Source organism: Mizuhopecten yessoensis, unplaced genomic scaffold (genome assembly GCF_002113885.1).
Source record: "Mizuhopecten yessoensis strain PY_sf001 unplaced genomic scaffold, ASM211388v2 scaffold716301, whole genome shotgun sequence".
NCBI classification, from domain to species: Eukaryota; Metazoa; Mollusca; class Bivalvia; order Pectinida; family Pectinidae; genus Mizuhopecten; species Mizuhopecten yessoensis.
In genome coordinates this window covers 593,871-612,324 of record NW_018480048.1, presented here as the reverse complement: position 1 = coordinate 612,324, position 18,454 = coordinate 593,871, and the positions used below count along the sequence as shown (strand labels likewise).

At 35.4% G+C, this 18,454-nt stretch overlaps 1 protein-coding gene across 10 annotated transcripts in view; it reads left to right on the top strand.

The window, feature by feature from the left end:
- Window positions 1-12,372, top strand: part of LOC110442803 — a 67,836-nt gene extending 55,464 nt beyond the window's left edge. For 3 of the 10 annotated variants that reach the window (XM_021486596.1, XM_021486592.1, XM_021486595.1), the window contains 5 exons: window positions 1,274-1,351; window positions 4,123-4,366; window positions 4,844-4,908; window positions 7,914-8,061; window positions 10,532-12,372. In XM_021486596.1, the coding sequence (XP_021342271.1) occupies window positions 1,274-1,351; window positions 4,123-4,366; window positions 4,844-4,908; window positions 7,914-8,061; window positions 10,532-10,652 (656 nt within the window). In that variant the 3' untranslated portion in view covers window positions 10,653-12,372. Of the gene's footprint in view, window positions 1-441; window positions 1,222-1,273; window positions 1,352-4,122; window positions 4,367-4,843; window positions 4,909-5,654; window positions 5,694-6,817; window positions 6,886-7,913; window positions 8,650-10,531 lie in introns of those variants that run through there. The other 7 variants (XM_021486593.1, XM_021486599.1, XM_021486600.1 and 4 more) reach the window with 7 other exon arrangements.
- Window positions 12,373-18,454: the final 6,082 nt, after the last annotated feature.

Genomic DNA, 18,454 nt, shown 5'->3' with positions numbered 1-18,454 from the left:
GTCAGTGATTGGTGGGATATTACATTGGAAGTGATTAGTGGGGTATCTCATTGGAAGTGATTAGTGGGATATTACATTGGAAGTGATTAGTGGGATATCACATTGTCAGTGATTGGTGGAATATTACATTGTAAGTGATTGGTTGGATGTCAAATGAAGCCAGTGACTGGAAGAAGTTACTGTGGCTGATTGGATGTTACATAATCAGGGATTCATTAGTTGATAAATAGTCAGCAATTGGTGGGATGTCACATTGCCAATTATTAGGAAACTATAAATACAAGAGTTACATTATTGAGAAATCCATATCACTTTTAAAAATATGTGGTCCCCTTTTCAAAGTACGATAATGATATATATAGATTTTTAATCATATTGAATATTTCCCATGTACTCTACCGTTGTTATGTGAGAGTTTAGCTTGTTATATGATGATGACAGGTGCATTAAGTTTTGTCTACGAGGAAAGGGAAGAAGGTAAGATCAGTATTCAGTTTGGTGATAACTGAAATTGGTGTTGTCATATACAGGCTGTAGGGGCTTTATCGTACCTATATAGTTTGTATGATTATACAGTACATATATCAACACCTATATATGAGGTGGGGTGCTGGTTGATTAGTGTGGAAAAGGTGTAACCTCAGGATCATGGTATTGTTTTCCGACAAGTGTAGAAATAGAATCAGATGATCATTATGAGTGACTGTATAAGTGTATGTTTTTATGCTTCATTTGATTCATTAAGCTATTTTATTATTGGCCCACTTGATACAAAGTGTTGGTAACCGTAGACCAATATATGACACATTATCAGTATTTTAGCTCACCTGAAAGCTTTAAAACTGAAGTTTATGAATGATTCAAACGGAATCTTAATTAACTTGTTGGAGCTGTAATAAATATTTGCAGCATATACATTTAAATAAGGATGTTGTTATTTGCTGAGGCTAACGGTGAAGCCATTTGGGGTGAAGGTCATATGACGGTAGTTATTTGATACGTCAATTTCTCTTAATATAATGAGGTGAAATGTCAAGGTCACAATAAAAATTTGAAATTCAAGTTTTAAAAAGACAAAAATGAACATGCTGTTTTTGTTTTACACGACAGTTTCCTGTTTTAGATGTTACCATAATTCATTCCATATAATTATTGTCGTATGTTTGAGGTCAAATTTAGAGGTCATAGTCATGGACGTTATGAATTGATCTAGTTATCTCTCAAGGTAAACACTGTTGTTTTGATCCTTATTTGTTTACTGTGAATTTTAAAGAGGCAAACGAGGAGACAATTCCACCCCCAGTTATTACAGTCCAAATGGCTGTAGTACAGCCAGACAATGAAGATACAGGTAAACCAACGTCAGATGACACTCACCTTTTGGGTTTGGCTGAAACACCTGCACTTTTTTTCTTTTTCTTTTAATTTTTCATTAAATTTAAAATGAAGCTAATTTTCAATATTTATTAATTCATATTAAAACACTGTTCTCTTTTGTTTATATATATCGCACATGAATTAGGAGATCTCCTTGTCAGCTTTCAATAATTAGTCCCAATTATTTAAAAAGATTAATTATTATATCTGCTAAGATCTGTCTTTTAACAATTTCAATTTTTTCACTCTTTTTAAAATTTTCTTGGTATTTGTACAACTTTGTCACAGAATCAAGAACTGTGATCTCAACAAAACAATTCCTCGGAGCTTGTCAATCCTGTCTTTGTTTGATTTTTCACCATTTGCATTTTTCCTTTTTTCTTTTTTACAAAATTTCACAATTGTATTACTCTGTTTCACCACACACTTTTGTCATGACTCTAGGCCTTTTGTTTGTTTCTTCAAAAGAACTCTTTTCAAGGTCACAAGGATCAAAAATGTAAATAAAAATTCAAACAACTTCTTCTGAAGGACCAAAAGGCCTACAGTCATAATATTTGGCTGATAGCTTCCTTGGATGGAGCACAACAAAATTATTACTCAGTACCATCTTACACTTGTATTACTAAATTTCAACATCAAACATTACTCTGTATCGTAGCCACACATTTTTCCTTACTCTATTTTTGCATGTAGTTTTTCTAGAAAAAACAAGTTTCAATTTTGCGTGTTTTTGACTCTGCTCTAGTTCTTGTTTAATCTACTATTTTAAAAAATATTTGCTTCATTTCCTTCTAACTTTCAGGTTTATTAAAAAGTGAGCAGGTGTTATTATAGAAGTCATTATTAGTGAAGATATTTGAAGGTGTAAAATAATGATGTGCAACATAACACCTTGCTCATGTTACATGTCTTGTTATGCTGCCACTTTTTGTCCTGATAAATTTTGGCATTCTAAAGGGGTTTGGCATTATAAAGGGGTTTGGCAAGGCATCAAGGCAGGCATATAAAGGAATTCTTAAAAGGAAAAAAGGTAAAAAGGACCTTGAAATATGTTTGGTGGTAAACATTAAGGTGGCAAATAAAGTGACATGGGGATAATATCTAAGTTTTACTGTAAATTTTGTTTGAAGCTGGGATACTTGCTTTGTATACAAGAAGAAAGCAAAACTAAAATATAATACCAGTACTGTGAATTTAAAACTTCACAAAACTTATTTCACTAAAAATCAAGTAAGTTTGTACCTGGTAAGTATGAATTTGTAACAAGTTTTGGGGGATATTAGCTCGAGATCAGCAGGGTCCATTGGGTACAATTTTATTATTATGTATAATAGATATTGCAGCAGTCCAAACATAAAATGTCTGTGCAAAATAGAATATCCAGGTAAGAAAGCAGTGACATGGGATTATAATGATAATCTTCCTTACATGGCATTTCATGTGACTTAGTCATAATTGTGACGTCACGATGATGATAATGGTATTACATCATAATTTTACAATAAAAACTCATCATATCAACTTTCGAAGCAGACAGAAAAATTGACTTATTTCTCAATGTATGTTTTTGGATTTGTAAAGGGTGGATGGGAAAGAAAATACAATTTTACATGCCAGTGTATGTAAAAGATAGTTCAGTTGTTAGTGTTAAGGATTGGAAGATAAGTTAATACTGCTGTCATTGTTATTGATATGGAGTTGGAAAAGCTTGTGTTTTATTGCCATGTATAATCCCTTGGCAGGACTACTGACACTTGTACATGCTGCTCCAGACAGTCCGGTAGATTTGATTTCTGCCTTAATCCTAACGTGTCTTGTTATCACTATCTACGCTGTGATAAAGTGATTTTTTATAGATTAATGAATATTGTCAGAGAAAAACTCTTATTAATGTTGATAACATAGTTTTCTTGAATAAATATTTTTGCAATTTGTTCAAAAGTACTTATAATCACCAGGATTTTAATTCATGAAAAGAACAATAGCATGTATGTATCACTTCGTGAAATGTATCGGAATCAATAATTATGAGATAACGTTTTTACGGAAAAAAATGGATGCTGCCAAAATTAGGAACTTTTGGTGCAAGTGTTTGGGATATCAGGGTTGTGGCATATTATAAATTCCAGAATGGCAGAGTTGTGAGTAACAGGACTCAATCATAGCCATTGTATTAATGCACTATAACAGTATCAAATGTTTTATTCCTGTACGAAATAACAATTCCACATTTTGCATAGGTGGGGATTGTATAGCTCATTGTGCATAATAAATGAGTAATCCGGCTGTTGTGATCATAGGGGCAAGGCACTGACTAAACCCCAACCCTTATTTGCTTATATTGTGACATTATACATATATATAAGCATATAGTGGTTGGGGGTTAGCATGTGCCTTACCCCTGTGGTTATGATGACATATTTTGGACATCATGATATTTTAATGTGTTAACATTTTGCCTCATGCACTCCTACAGCCAGATTAACCAAAATATCACCACATCAAGAATATCCCAAACGTACAGCATTTGACTTTTCGTCCAAATTCCCTTGGGAGTTAAATAAAAAATAACTTCTTACAGTAGTCTGAGGCAGAATAAATGTGTTGTACCTTTACTTGGCAGAGGAAACTATTATTAACAAGTCTGAAACCTAAAAGTCCTCTGTGTAATGGTGATGTAATAATTTGGTCGTAAAGGAAATTGACCTAACTCCGTACTTACATTATGCTGTTACCGTACAGTAGGTAACTGGTCACCACCCCCAGCAAGACCGTCGTCACCAGCAATGAAAAACAAGACTGTGTCACGCCCAGGAAGTGCAGTCCTCAACCTTTCCACTGGAAACCACTGGCTAGCAGGGGGTAGGGATGTCTACTGGGAAAACGCTAAAAGACGACCAATGTCCGGACATGTTCCAGGGTGGAAGGAAGGGTTACCAGACAACATGCAGCGTCCGCGATCAGCTGTGGCCTCACGGACATGGAGGTGACTTTATTTCAATGGCTCCATCTGATTTTACAAATTTTACCCTTTAGGAAAGATATGTTGGCTTGACGTTGGTATATATTAACTCATTCACCCCTGAAATTTCATAATGAGCTATTCCAACCTTTGATTTGGAAGAGTTCAAATGTGTCTTCAGGGGTGAATGAGTTAAAGATACAGGTAGTTCCTACATTGTCTGCTAAGACAGGTTAGAATATTCCACTTTGCTTCCTTGTTATCAACATTTGACATTTCATCCAGAGAAAAAAAATAAAAATATTAAGGAAGGATGTTTGAAAATTCACATAATTATTTGGCCTTGAAATAGTGGTTCCAGGCAAACCATGGATCACTAATGGGATTGAAGGGTGAGACTTACAGACATTTTCTGAATTTTAATGAAATTGGTAATTACCTGTTTGATGAAGAGTTTTCTGTATAATTTCCTGTGAACTTGTGTGTGGTATCTGTTTTCAGTAGAAGATCTAAGACGCCGACTCCTGTCACCCCGTCCTCCCTGATGTATGAAAGTGTCATGCAAGGTAAGGTCTGCACTCCGTGAGACTGAACATATTCTCTAGTATATACATGTTGACCGTAAAACACAGCAGAATCTTACTCATCTTACAGTTCCTCTGGTAATCTTTAATGTTCTTTAATTTTGCAGTCTACAATGTTTAGTCGTAAAATTTATACTTTTGCGCTGTGTATTACACATTTACTAGTACAGTACTGATATTTTGATGTTCAGTTTTCTGTGTTTGTAAAATTTAGATAAGGGATTACTTAATTCCTATCATCTACATATAATGGTTACACAACTGTTCTGTGTTAAAATTTCAGCATTTTTATAATTTATTCGTGACATTTTAGCTTCTCTAGGTTGTGTACATACACAATTATTTATTAATCATATTCAAGCTTCAAATGATTCAAAATAAATTTTCTACCTTAAATTTATGTTAAATTCATATTTCCAGAGGAGGATTTTTTAAAGTACGGGTACATGTGTATAAGTCATCAAAGTATAAAACTTGATTTTGCATTTCAAATTGCAGATTCTTCTGGTTTCATAAACATGTACATGTAGTGAACATATTAAAACTACAATTAATATGCAAAATCATTATGGACTAAATTTTAATCTTCTATGGGCTATTCTGATGATCTTTAATTAATATTGGCATTTTCAGATTCATGAACAAAGTGACACTTTCCCATTTCTAATGTTATGTAATGTAAAGTTTACACTGATAAATGTGGTGTACGATGTTGGTCTAATTTTCAGGGGAAATTGTTGCTTTGCATAGCATCAATGAAGAATTGGGTAATTTAAAAATTGAAAGCTATGATGGGCTTTACAAGGAATCTTCAGTTAGTCTGGTATCCTGGATAATCTCTTGAGTGCAGTTTCTCCCAAGCTTGAAGTTTTCTATTATGAATTCACTGCTGTTTCTATATTTATGCTTCCAATGACTGATGCTGGATTTTTTTCTGAACAGATTTAGTTTAGTTACTTCCAGATTTTATTTATATGCATACTTAATAATATAAGTTTTAATCCACTTACTGGTAAGTAGATCAAGCAGGTAGTGTAAAATTTACAAGTGAGCAGCACACAATTTTATGCTGGCATAGAGACATCAGCAAGGGGTCATGCTTGTTAAAGGGAGATAATTCAATTCATAAATCATAAAACTGTTATTAAATTACATTTTATTCTGCAAGAATGCTTTATCATAATTTATCCATATGAGATCAAGGACGTCATATTTACTGTAACTTGCCCTACATAATAAGTGTTGTAGTGAACCTGGACTGGGTAGAACAGGTAGCTTAATTCATGAGAGTACCACTAAAGCCCCCTGTCCCTTATCTGGTTCTACTGGTTTGTCTGATTTCAAATGTAACATTTTTGGGTATAAACCCTTGCGGATCTGCAAATGTTTATGCAGGTCTTGCAAGGCCTTGTCAAGGCTCACTTGAAAGCAGCATTAGTTTACTAGGTCCAACCTTATTTCATAAACAAACAATTTTGGTTCAACCATTTGTATTGCAAAAACACTGAATGTTGCCCTATAGTGTTCAGAGGTCCTTTGTATCCCAGTCCGGTTGTAGGTTGTTGCATTTTTTCCTTTCCTGTTACAGCAAAATTCTCACATCATTTCTGTCAAAGAAACAAGCTTGTCTGCAGCACTGTATTTATTGCATGCTAACTGTTAGGTACAGCTCCAGACTATATGTATTATAGGTACCTAGTACAATATGTGGCAAGTACAATTAACTAGACTGTTTTCTCTGAGTGGCCACAGTTATAGGCACATTATTTTAGGATAAATAAAGCAGGAAATATTCAGTTTATAAACATCCTGACATGCAGGTCAACTGTCCTGAATGATTGGAGTCAGGATTATTGCAGTTCCATTGTATATACATTTCTTTTTCTTTTAGATATGAGGCTGTATTCCTTAATTCGAGGGCGACCGAGTCTTAGAGCTTGATCAGAGCAAGCCATTTAGGTTTATACTTAACATTGTACCTTTATACACTGTTTGAGTCACCAACAAAAACCAGCACATGTTGTATTCCAGTCACGTATTGGAGTTTGGTTCAGTTATGTTCAGTGTATTGTTGTATACAAGCTTATTTTTTCAGCAGTTTTATTTCATAATTATTTTATTTCAAGGTAAATCGTGGCATTCAAAACATGATTCAAAATCGCTGATGACTGGGTATTTTCTACCTAACATTTCTCTTTTTTTTTTGCTAGGGAAAGCAGCCTGTTTTTTAACTGTAAAACTAGACAAAAGAATCATTTGGATGATGTATGACCTGACCAGATGGAAATGGCAAATGCCACATAATACATATATTTGTAAATGTATTTTTTACATTATAGAGAAATACTACTGCATTAAATATAAGCTGTATACAGTATCAATAACACTCCAGTCACTCACTGCCTTGGTGGTTACTACGGAAACATTGTATACCAACATAGTTAATACATCATGGTGTCAGATATATAATCATGCATGTCAAGTAAGCCCGCTTATAGGTGGAAAAGGGGATCATTGTACTCTTTATATTGGATAGTATTTAACACAGGTATATAACAACCCAATTCTCTTCCAAACTACAATAGACTTTTGTTGGTAAATATATTTTTTAGAATTCAAAATTTATGAATCAAACTGTCAGTGGCTTTATCATTGATTTTATAGGGTGGGCATTGTAATACAAATAGTAAAATTTGGAAATGAAGATCAAAGATTAGATGATAACTTGTATTTTTCATAGCGAGGATTGGTTAAAATCTAGAATTTTTTCAACAACTAGGCCAAACAAATTAATTTTTTAAGTATGCTTGAAATTAATTTTGAAACTCTGATTAGCAGATGATTGTATCGTTTCTATCAAGTTTAGTACAGGAATATGTCACAGATTGCATTTGAAGGATGATCAGCATCTTACTACCTCACAAGACCCTTTCTTAACCCAGAAGCTGTGACTCTTTGTATGATTGTGTTATTGTTTTGTTGTGCAGGTTACCAGAACCCCTGGTCACTCCCTGAGCTAACTGACCTATCTGACTACCCCTCCCCCACCCACCAGTACTCCCAGCCCCGGGCCCTAGGCACACCCACGCACGGAACAGATTTCTACAACCCACCAGCTCCCGACACTGTCTATAGGTAGAGCTAGCCTACATTCAATGTCTGTAACATACCATAATTTCAATTTATACAACTGACCCCTACTAGTTGTGGCCAGACTGACCAATTCTGACCAATCACTAATGCACATGGCATGTTCTATTTTAAGATAAAAAAATGAATGAATTTAGTAGGTAGTACGTCCAGTTAGGAAAATGATAATACTAGGTCACCAGGGATAAGGGATATTACTAGGTTTTGGTCAGTCTGTTTGGGATTTTTTATACCTAACCATTAGAACTGCTGTGATATTAAAATATAATATTAGTGGTACATAACAGGTCTAGTCATGCATGTAAAATACCTGCCTTATAACCAACCAACCATTCCCTTTCATAACATATAACCTTTCACTCATAAATATGTATTTATTATGTCCAATACCTGTATAGCCACAGTGCGAGGGGAGATAACTCATTATGGAAAATTTTCTAAAAATGCAAATATTTACATGTATATCTAGTTGTTATTTCATTTCTCGTTTGTTTTGTTTTGTTTATGAGATATTGACAGTTTTGCCGTACTCAATCTAGATTTTAAATGAACTAGTGTCATCTGAATTTTTTTTTTTTTTTTTTTTTTTTTTTTTTTTGTGAGGAAGAATAGTATGATTTTTGTCTAAATTGTATTTTTGTACAAATTTAACTCAATTTTTTGAATTGTTTGGTAGTACAGTGTATTCTATTTCATTTGATTTTCTAGTTTTTGAGATTGTGAAAAACAACACATCACAGTTTTTAGCTGTCATTCTTCTCAAAAGGCTGGCTCATCCCAGGAAAACGCAAGAAAATTAAACCTTAAAATATTCCTCTTTGCAGCTTGTTCAGGTGCTATTTCCCTTGGATCTCGCATATTTTTTACCAATGTTGATACAGGATTTCTTTTAAAAATATCATAGAATTGCTTATATTGCTTGTGTTTTCTTCGGATGATTTGGTGGACAGAGGAAAATGTAATAAAAAAAGGGGAAAATAGGTTGAATTTTTTATGATTTATTCTCAAAAACTTGGAAACCTAATAAAGTGGGATGTGATTTGAATGTAGGTATAGCTCTAATATAGGACTGGTGTGTAGTCATCTCCAAAACACAACACATTCAAATCCTTTGATCAACTTTTAATTATTTTGTAAAAAAAAACAGAATTAGTAATTTAATGTAACATATAACATGATTTCTGCTCAACATTTTCAGTCAGTGACAAATCTGTAAAACAATTAAAATTGGAAATTGGAAATTTTAATAATGTGTTTCGAAAATGATGAAATGTAAATCTATTCACTGCCTGTTATCACAATGAACTATGTAACAGTTGGTGTTCTGTGGATTATTGTGGTACATCCAGGAGGAGAAGAAGACTATTTAACTCATTCACCCCAAAAAATGCATAATGAACTATTCCAAACTAAGAATTGGAAGAGTCTAGATGTGTCTCCAGGGGTGAATGAGTTGATCAGTCGATGATCTGCAGATAATTATTGTATAGCGGGCCATAGAAAGAGGTGTTGTTACGGGAGAGGGACTGGTGGTGTTAAAGGTCAAACTGTAGCTGGTGGTGGTTCAGGGGTCAAAGGTCAGGGTTGTGGGTAACAATATGTGGTGTGGGGGTCAGGATGGCGCTACTGACCAGATTGGCGTGATCACTGAGGCATGAAATTGTAATCTTTTGGCTGACCCCAGACTAGCTGTGTGACCCCATACCTCTCGGCCAATCGTGTGCTTTCTGTGTGCTGTGACCTATGAACTGCCTCCCTGACAACTGTGTGCTGCTTTGCCACACTACGGTGGCCATGGTGGTAAGATGATGCTGTGCCATTGCCTCTGTTTTACACTGTACACTATAACCCTAACTGTGTCTAACTCTTGTTGAAAATGTCTTCTGCTGATATTTATCATTAATTTGATATCCATAAAAAGTATTTATGAAAAAGAAATTATTTCAATTTCAGATCATTTAACTATCAAATCAAATTCCAGGATTATTATTTTTTTCAATAATTTATGTAATTAACTGTGAATGTCCTCATTGATGTGTCAGACTGAGCTGAATTGGTGTAGTTAATCAATATGACTTTTGAATGATGTTTGATGTTGAAGTTATGTTGCAGATTCTTTTCTTCTGTATCATGTTAAATTTTGATTGTTAGTGTCGGGAACAGAAAATATTTGTTAGAAGGAAGTTCAGTGGGGAAGCCTCCACATTATAATATACGCCATTGTAAGAGCAAACAAATCACTAGAACATGCTCTGTTTTTAGGATATATACAGTTTATTGCTATTATGTTGGATGTCTACAAAAGTTGTGTATTTGTCCATGGTATAATGTTAATTTACTGGTTCAATTATCTATATTTTGTAATTCAAAGTTGATAAGTATCTTGTACAAACGTTCCTGAACACTGTACCAGTTTCTTACTCTCTAACGATTTACCTGTAACTCTACATTTCAGAACACCGCCCAGTAGTCCACGCAGCAGAAGTCCCAAAGTGATCTATTCCGGCATGCACTGTATCTTTGAATCACCCGAGAATGACATTGATGCAAGTACCGATACGCAAATTTATACGTGATCAGACGGTGACTTCGGATGGTGTTTGAGGAGTTGTCTAGTGATCATAATAAATCAATCCAAGACCAGAACTGATTCTACAACCGACATCACCAATGTACATTCTTTCACATACCATGACATAATTGTGTTTCATTGTCTGTTAATCAACTTGCTTTTAACCAGATCTACAAACTTCCTGGCTTAAGATTAAGTGAAAAAATATTTTTTAAATCAGAATTGATAATTGACTCCAGGTGAATAAAATGAGCATTTCCACTTTGATTTCAACAAATTTTATTGTTCAGAAAACAAATGGATTGGACAACAGGCAAGCCTATATTTCCACTCTCACACTTTTTGCTAATGTTTTGACATTTAAACTGTGGTTAGCCTTTTGAAGTAGTAATTTATGTCTGGGGAGTAATTTCATATGTCAAGGCAGTGGCCTTTAAAACCACAGCAGTTATTGAGTAATATCTGAACAGCTAAAGATCTGAACAACACAATTATATTTTATCTTTACTCTCTGTGATAAATTGTTTACAAAATTTTATTATATCTTAAATCATGTATGTACAATGTAATAATTACTAGATATTTTCACTAGATAATTTTAGATATGCAGTTTATGCTCCAATGCCACAAGAGTTTACAGAGATTATAAATCGTCTCTTGGCATGAGCTGCCCCAGGATTTATGCTTTGATTGAGCTTACAAGTGCTAAGAAAATGGAATGATTTATTTTTGTGAATGACGTTTAACCTTTCAAGGTTAGTGTTACCGTAAGTTACCTAGTTTGCACTGTACATGTGTCTGTTAGTGGGCAGTAGGTGGTGTGGCCACAGGTACACATCCTTAGCAGGTAAAATAGTCTACCGACACCAAGGTATCTCTGTTATTGATTTAATTGTTATACCTTGATGTTACACATTATTTGTGCAACATCACAGAATATAAAAAAAATCTCAATGATGTTGTATTCAGCCTAAATTGTTTTTTACAATGACATGTTTTATAATAATTGGCCTGGATTTTCTTACTTTTATATAACTGTCGCTGCAATGTTGTAGAAAATGCTACAGCCAACATGTACATGGTTTACACTGATTTGTTATTTACATCTGTTCGGTAGGGATGGTTTCATTGCTTTAAAGATGATTAACAATATCCTGTGTGTGTGTGCTAGGATGGTAGGGTACTAACATTACTGTCTGTTTCTGTCTTATATTTCATAGATCTGTGATTTTCTTTTTCTTGTTAATTGTTAGTGCCAATGTTTGTGTGTTGACCTTTTGGTAAAACATTTCTTGTCTCCAAACATAAGCCCAGTTATTGTAGTTTTATGATAAAAAATTACAATGATAAAAATTACAATGATATCATTTCGCTTTCCTATGTGTGATTGTTTAGCTTCTTGGAGCATTCATATCTTAGAATTGTCCATGCTTTCTTGTATAAGAAATCTATTCCAAGGTGTTTTTGATAAGAAATATACTGTATGTAATGTTCCAGTTGACCTTTGACCTGTTCATTGTATTTATTCTTCATTGTGACCTTAGTACCTGTTCAGTGTATGCAGTGTTCCAGTTGCCCTTTGGACCTGTACAATGTATGCAGTATTCCAAGTGACCTTTGGACCTGTTCATGTATTCAGTGTTTTAGGTGACCTTTGACCTGTTCACTGACTTAAAGTGATATTATTTACATTATTGTTGTGTAGGTGAACATTATAATTTTTATCATTTCGCTTTCCTATGTGTGATTTTTTTTTCCAGATAGAATATTTGGGATTTTTTTTTATAAACATCAGTACCTTTTGAAGGTCAAAAGTGACCTGTGAAAGGCCATACCAACGACCTTGTGACATTGACTCCAATGTTCAGGTGTGAAGTGATGACGTTCAGGTGTGAGGGACGACGTTCAGGTGTAGAGTGACGACATTCAGGTGTAGAATGACGACATTCAGGTGTAGAGTGACAACGTTCAGGTGTAGAGTGAAGACGTTCAGGTATAGAGTGACAACGTTCAGGTGTAGAGTGACAACGTTCAGGTGTAGAGTGACGACGTTCAGGTGTAGAGTGACAACGTTCAGGTGTAGAGTGACGACGTTCAGGTGTAGAGTGACAACGTTCAGGTGTAGAGTGACGACGTTCAGGTGTAGAGTGACAACGTTCAGGTGTAGAGTGACGACGTTCAGGTGTAGAGTGACAACGTTCAGGTGTAGAGTGACGACGTTCAGGTGTAGAGTGACAACGTTCAGGTGTAGAGTGACGACGTTCAGGTGTAGAGTGACAACGTTCAGGTGTAGAGTGACGACGTTCAGGTGTAGAGTGACAACGTTCAGGTGTAGAGTGAAGACGTTCAGGTGTAGAGTGACAACGTTCAGGTGTAGAGTGACGACGTTCAGGTGTGAAGTGATGAGGTTCAGGTGTAGAAAGCGAACGTTCAGGTGTAGAGTGACGACGTTCAGGTGTAGAGTGACGGCGTTCAGGTGAAGAGTGACGACGTTCAGGTGAAGAGTGACGACGTTCAAACTATGACAGTTAAACGGAGAGAAGATTCCTTCAGCTAGCAGTGACCTTTTTGTTTGGAAGCCAATTTCAAACATCATGACAGTGACCTCTATAAGTGGTCTGTGACATTTAGACCAGAGGCTGGACAGATATAGATCTGAACAATACAATTATATTTTACGTGTTCTATCTGTGATAAATTGTTTACAAGATTAATGTTTAAGATCATATTTGTATAGACTATATTAATTACTACATCTTTTACTGTGATGCCAAAATGAGATGTGTCCAGAACTTTATGTGGTGGAGGCTGTCTCCACACTAATAAGGAAATGTGGAGGTAGGTGTTATGTTCTGGTGCCAAAGTTTGTATTAATACCAGTGCCTTCTACATTCCCATGGATAAATTTGCTCATATTTTGTGTTTTCATTTTTTTTTTTTATACAAGTTTTAATGTTATTGTGTTGTGTGGGAACTTTGTTAGATGGTCAAACCTCAATATCACAAAACCAGTAAATGCTTATCATCATTTCAATTGAGTTATTTCTTGGTGCCTACTGACATACCTTAGTATAAAAAGGCCAAACAAACAGGAATCAATCTTATCTAAAGTGTACAGTTGATTAAGTTGAGATGGAGCATAAAGTTATACTTATTCTGATATAAAAAAAAAATGTATTGCATAAATTCCATCATTTCATTGAGATATTACTGGGGGATAAATGCTACATCACAGATACCTTTGAGTTATCTCCCTTTAGATTTCACTATCATTATCAAATACCTGGTCATTTAACTCTTCTGGAACGGAGGTTGTATTACAGTAAGGTAGCATATAGCCTTAAAATAAAGACAGCAGCTAAGGACTTCAGGAGGTTTGCACAGATGGTACCTTGTCTTTATATAGCTACCAAGTATGCTCAGACAGTGCCATGTCATTATGCTTCGGAAAAGTAATGGACATAATCTGTGAAAGTTAAGACTTCAAAATGTTGTTGCAACAGACACTGAATTTCATTCATTTCGATAAAGGCTCAACATTTTTAATAATTAATTACAGATATGGTGGTGTTGTAAATTTTCTTTATCTTTATTCAGTAAGGCAGATATAGATGATACTAAGCATATCGGACAAAATTTCCTTCTTTATTTTGAATGGGTATAGATTTGGAAGGGTATTCTGTAGGCATGGGTAGACTCCCATCCCTGGGTAACTTAATTGTAAAGAGTCTGAAAATGATTGTTTAGGTATTGTATATCTCGTGCTGTATTGGTTGTATGCATCAAATGGATATATATCTTTGTATGTGAAGTAGAAATGAAATAAAGAGCACTATTTTCAGCTGGCGTCCTCCGTAGTTTTCGATGCTTTTAGTATTAGGGATGACAAATGCTGAATGCATACACTTCAGCTTTAAGACTTGTGTTGTCAGGAGGGACAGATGCTGTGAAGATATGTACGATATGTTTAGACAGATACTCTAAAGACAAATTTATATGATTATATATACTGTAAAAGATACCAGGGTAGCTCTAAGCAAAGATGGCATAATTAGTGACTGATTTAAGCAAATAAATACTGTATGCAGAGCAATTTTGCAAATCTTCAACTCAACATTTCTCATCAAGAAATACTACAGACAAAAGAGCACAAAGAGGTTGACTACATCTGTGATGGAGAGTTGTCTTCACCAATTGTTTTGGAAAATGAAGAAAATAAGATAAAATTTGACTAGGCCATATATACAAAATATATGATATTTTGCATAACCCAACAAGAGAATTTTAGCTCACCTCACCTGACTGGTGAGCTTATGCCATTGCATAGCGCTCATCATCTGACAACGTTTCTATTTGAAACCTTATTCCCACTGAATGACTGCTCAGATTGCAACCAAATTTGGTATGTTACATCCTTTGGGCAAGTAAATTAAATTTGCGTAGTGGAAGTGTGTGTATGACCCCAGGGGCCAGAGGAGCGTGACATAATGTGGGCTCAATAAAGGGCAAAATAAGACAATTTCATCTCTAAAAGCCTACTTCTGCTAAACAAATTTTACAGATTTCATTCATAGTTAGTCTAAAACATAACTTGAGCAAGGCAATTATGATTTATAGAAATATAGACTGCATCACCTGGGACCAGAGGAATGGGACTTCAAATATCAATCTAGGTCATGTTTGCTTCAAAATCCTTCTACTGCACAGATTGGAACCAGGTTTGATTATAAACATCACTAGGGAAAACTAATGATATTTTGTATAAAGGAAGATGGAGACCACAAGGGCCAGATGACATTACTTTAAAAAAAACACGTAACAAAACAAAAGATGTCCCTACCATACCACCACTTACATGTGTAGTGGGCATGAAGAGATGAATACATTTATGCTAACGAGTTTGGTCCTGTGGTCCTGTCCTGTCCAAGGAGCTTGGTTCCTGAGTCACAGCAAGGAAACAGTTGAGATCCTCATCTTATGACAATATATGTAATTGCTGTGCTTGAAGAGACAAATACACTAATGCTACCAGCATTGGCTCAGGGGTCTGGCCCCAACCCCTGGGAATCACTCCCAGGTAATTACATAGAAACAGGTGATATACTCATCCTATACACTTATACATACTTATAATATTCATAGGCATGAAGACAGGAATATTCATTTATACTACAAGGATTTGCCAGGGGCTCCAACCGTATTCTTGGTACTTACTCCCTTGATCACAACATAGAAACGGTTGAAATCCTACCCTATAACCATGTGTACTGGATACTTTGGTCAACACATGGAAAGAGTTGAAATTTCCACCCTTTAATCCATTAAACAATTGCTAGACATGAAGAGACGAAAATGGTTGTACTGCCAGGACTGGCTCAGAGGTCAAACCCCAATCCTTGGTTCTTAATCTCTGTAACCTGTCCCACCTCTGAGATTTACTCCCTGGGTGCTAACATGTAAACAGCTAAAACCCCAACCTTTAACCATATACACTGTATACAATTAAGATGGATAAATCCATGCTACTATAAATTACTCAATGTTCTAGCCTTACCTCTTGGTAAATACTTGTGGGTTATAATGTAGAAACAGTTGAATCCTCAACTTATAAACCATTGCAAGGCAGGAAGAGATTAATAAATTCTTGCTACTAGGATAAGCTCAGGGGTCTGACTTCGTCTTTAGAGAACCCCTGCAAGTTCTGAAAAGAATAAACCTGTTCTATCCAATTGCATATCGTAAGAGGTAAGAATTATGGGGGTCCCCAAAAATCGGGGTCTTCTGCCTAGAGGACATCGAAGAATCAAGAACTGATCTGCTGCCCCCATTGCAACCCTCGGGATCCATTTCTTTCCCTTTCTTACTCCCCTACTTATACTTTTGTTGGTGTTTCTATAGGCATTCTTCTCACGACTATAACAGTTGCGAGGATGTAAACCCCCACTAACAAAACCGATATCGTCCCTGGTGCCAAACTTCCTGTGCCATTACATAGAAATAGTTGATACCCTATAACCATATAATAACTCCTAGGCTTGAAGAGATGATTCCATTCTTGCTTCCAGGTTGACCTCACCTGGAAGATTTAATTCCTGTATAATAACGAGGCAACAGTAAAAAAAAGCAAGCTGTAGCCATATACCGGTATACAATTGCTAGACATAAAGAAACCAATATACTCAAGCTGCTAGGATTTGCTCTGGGGTCCGGCCTTGCCCCTGGGTACTTACTCCCTTGGCAATAAGGTGGAAACATTTGTAATCCCCACCTTGAAACCTTGTATACAATTGCTAGGCATGAAGAGAAGAATCCACTCTTGCTATTAAGATTGGCACTAAGGCCTATCATCATCTCTTTGGACTTGCTTACTGGATCATTACATTGACCGGTTGATATACCCACACTATATATGACGATATATACAAAAGCTATGCTTGAGGAGACGAATATACTCGTACTACCATGATTTGCTCTGAGGTCGCGCCTCACCCCTAGGTACTAACTCCTTGGGTCATAAAAGGAAAGAGTTGAATCCTCATCAAATTACTATATACATGTATATACACTCATGCTACCATGTTTCGGTCACACTCCTGTTCAATTACTCCCTAGGTCATAACATGGAAACAGTTAAGATCACCATATCCATATATAACTTATTGGGCATTGAGAAACGAATTCAGTCATGGCCTTGTTGTCTTGCCCTCCCCTATGGATTCAGTCCTTATTACTGCTTATATTTCTTAAGATCCTTTGATAAAAGTGCATGGTATTCAGCACGGTTTTAAATTGAAAATTAAATTCCAGTTGAGCTATTTAGGTATCTAGGTAAGATTTACGGGGAAAGTAATTTCTGGTTTCATATTAGTTTAAACAATATTTTATTTCATCACTTGCACACTACATTACAATACAGTACAGATACAAGGAGGGTCGGAAAACAAGCTATAAGCTTATATTAATTCCTCTCCTCTAGTACAGTTGCAGCAATTAAATGGACATTTACACATGTCATTGATGAGACGGACAAAACATCATTTAAATAATGGAGAAATAGTAATTATACATTATTTGATTGGTAGTAAAAGACATTGACAAGGAGCTGTTACTTAGTAAGGAATAACAAGAAAATTGATTGTTAAATATTCCTAGGGAATCACATAGAAATAGTTACCTCAGTGGTGTAAAGGAAAATTAATTTAGATATGCAATAGCCATTAAAATCTGCTGCTGTTGACGATAAAGTTCTGCACGGAAATGAATATTTCTGCAATTTCCCTAACATTTAGTGAGGGATCGCCCCATAAAAGAGCATCTACATTGTCATGAATATTGTATTTTAAGATTATATCAGATAAGTACTGTTGTCTGTTACGAGAATAATTAACACAAGTAAATTAAAAATGAAAGCTATCCTCTATCAGAAAGCCACAAACACAACAAGGTGAGTCAGAAAGGATTTTGTGGAATAAATGTTGGTTTAATGAGCTACCTTTGAGTCGGAGTCTAGCATGAAGTATTTGACCTTTGCGATTACCAGTATAAAATAGTTTGGTGCATGTCTGATACTGTTATTATCAAGATGTGTTTTTAGTACCTTAACTGATGAATTTTCTCTAATATTTAGCGGTAGTTCATTCCAGAGGCGAATTAAAGAAGGTAAAAAAGATTCATTATATAAGTTTGTTCGTGTTTGTACTGTCTGATGTAAATCGGATCTTCTTGTTTTGTATGAATGATTGTCGGAAATTCTTGAAGGGACTAGAGAAGATAGATAGTTGGGCGATATTTTGTTGACCATTTTAT